The sequence below is a fragment of the Formica exsecta genome, unplaced genomic scaffold (assembly GCF_003651465.1).
Source record: "Formica exsecta isolate Colony F162 unplaced genomic scaffold, ASM365146v1 scaffold229, whole genome shotgun sequence".
NCBI lineage: Eukaryota > Metazoa > Arthropoda > Insecta > Hymenoptera > Formicidae > Formica > Formica exsecta.
In genome coordinates, this window is record NW_021849582.1 from 5,344 (window position 1) to 7,708 (window position 2,365).

The 2,365-nt window shown below is 29.8% G+C and overlaps 2 protein-coding genes across 2 annotated transcripts in view; one reads left to right on the plus strand and one right to left on the minus strand.

Annotated features, from left to right (window-relative positions):
• Positions 1–698, plus strand: part of LOC115235628 — a gene marked incomplete at its 5' end in the record, with an annotated part of 2,431 nt that extends 1,733 nt beyond the window's left edge. The window contains one exon of the mRNA XM_029807531.1: positions 661–698. Coding sequence (XP_029663391.1) covers positions 661–698 — 38 coding nt within the window. The remainder of the gene's footprint in view (positions 1–660) is intronic.
• A 445-nt stretch (positions 699–1,143) lies between these two features.
• The window catches only part of LOC115235648, a 5,072-nt gene continuing 3,850 nt past the window's right edge, over positions 1,144–2,365 (minus strand). Inside the window, exon 8 of the mRNA XM_029807556.1 lies at positions 1,144–1,673. Within this exon, the coding sequence (XP_029663416.1) occupies positions 1,396–1,673 (278 nt within the window). The 3' untranslated portion in view covers positions 1,144–1,395. The remainder of the gene's footprint in view (positions 1,674–2,365) is intronic.

Below are 2,365 nucleotides of genomic sequence, written 5' to 3' on the forward strand. Positions count from 1 at the left end.
ATATATATATATATATATATATATATATATATATATATATATATATACACACATCTACATGTATATTAAAAACAAATATTTTGTCACGCTATATAATATGAATCAATCTTATAAAATTTTACAACTTTTTAACGATTCACATTATAATTAAATTATCATGTGAAACACTTGGAAGCTTACCAACATGTATGTCACATAGCGAAACTCATTAACTTATTTAACCAAAAATAGCTTCCTAAAAAGAAATAGTATTAAAGGAATAGCAGTCAAAAGCTGAAACAATGGAATAAACAACATGTCTATTAAATAATAAGTTTCTGTAAAATGCCGGTGAAATTCACAGCTATATTAGATATTCGTAAAAAAGCTCTTTTTTAAGTCTGTGAATTAATTTGAACTGCACATTTCAAAAGAATTCTTATATTTATCAAAAATATATGCTTGCAATATATGCATACAAAAATATTAACTTGATGTTAAAGTGCATTAAAAATTTTAATTTTATTTACTATATTAACTCTTGTATTTTTTAAGTTTTAAATTTTTCTTATAAAGTACATATTCAAAGAGTATTAATCCGCTAGTATACACTAATAAAATTATAGGGACAGATTTAAATGCTGCATTGCTTTATTATACAATTTAAATATGCTGTATCAGATATAGATGGAGTATCCTATGGCATTCTTTCCGACTAGAAAATTTACCAACTCGACCGTATATCCGATGATTGCCAAGCTGCTATATCTATGCAGTATGCAGCTGTGTATATTACGGAGCTCCGTTACTATGAAATACACTACGAACATCCACCAGTAAACACATTCAAAAATAATATTAAATGTAATATAAAACGGAAAAATTGCTTATTTATTGTAATTTATGGTCTTATTCTTCATCTGATTCATAATCTCAAGACAAACATTCACAGTAAATGTGTGTTGAGCAACGTTAGCAAGGCAATAAGATATTGATTCGATGAATGTAATTTATACTAATAATTTATATAATAATCAGTTAGAATGTTAGAAATTTAATTTTAATGATAGAATCTTTCCTTAATAAATCTGACTGATGTCTTCCGTATTAATGTAACATCCGCAGAGAGATAACACATACACAAACACATACTAGGAAATCCAACGATTAATATTATTTTTCTCGTACCAAAATCATGTATTCCAAATTTCATTTATTTACTCATAAATAAAATCATATTTATATAATTAATTAATTATACATTCATTAACTCTCCTTTCATTTCTAGTTCGAAGATTACAGTTGGTCCCATGGCGTAAAAGAGATTATCTATTATAATAGACTCTCTGATCAAAAAAGGACCACCGAGCGAACGTCCAAACAAACAGATTAATAGCAACTTGAACGGTCGTTTACCTAATTTTCAGATCTGCGAGTTCGTTTGACCCCGTTCTTACGCCACGAGGCGTCTGACTTCGGGGAAATAGAATAGTTCTTGTGCTTTTCCATTCTTTCTCGGAACAAGTATGGACGTAACAAGTATTTAGATATTGTTTTGGCAGTTATAGCGGCATCCTGCGGGTAAACTTTTGCCAGCATTTCATTTGGTACGTAATGAGTGTTTTCGAATTTAGAAAAATAATAACCTATTTCGTCATTATTGATCCATTTCGGCATTGTTAAGGTTACAGCACCTAAAATAAAAAACACAAATAAAAAATAAATTAATATAAAATAAATATATAATAAATGAAATAATATAATAAAAAATAACATAACTGAAATAAATAAAAAAATTAAAATCAAACTCCAAATAAAAAGGCAAAAGAGCCACGCGCAGTTTTTTGGGCGCAAAGGTATATAATTTTAAACCAAGAAATAAATTAGAATTTCTTTAATTACATGATTCGCGAATGGCGGACGTTTCGGCCCTTTTTTTGGCCATCATCAGCGCAAATAGTACTAAATTAAACTATAAACGGTATACATAAAAAATCTTAATCAATTAAAGCGCAGAGTTACATGGTGACCAACGGTAGAAGGCGTGATCCCTCATGTCGTTCCATAAGCAAAACCATTCTCCATGTAGTCCATGTTATTTCGGGGCAGAAACCTCGATTCTTTAAGCATGAATCCACGAACATGATGATACGTTAATAATTGTGTCTGTAATTTGCGCGGAATGGTTTGTGTCAAAAAACGAAAAAAGAGAGAGGGTCCGTGTCGGAAATTACAGTAGTAAGACTTACATAAAAGAGACGCAACGCACAAGTCGACAGCAAAAATTTTTCAGCAACGCAAAATCTTAACTAAACTCACTAACTAACAACAGAGTAATGAGACGTATTGTTCGGCGAAAAAGGTGAGATGATAAAAACAAATGTTA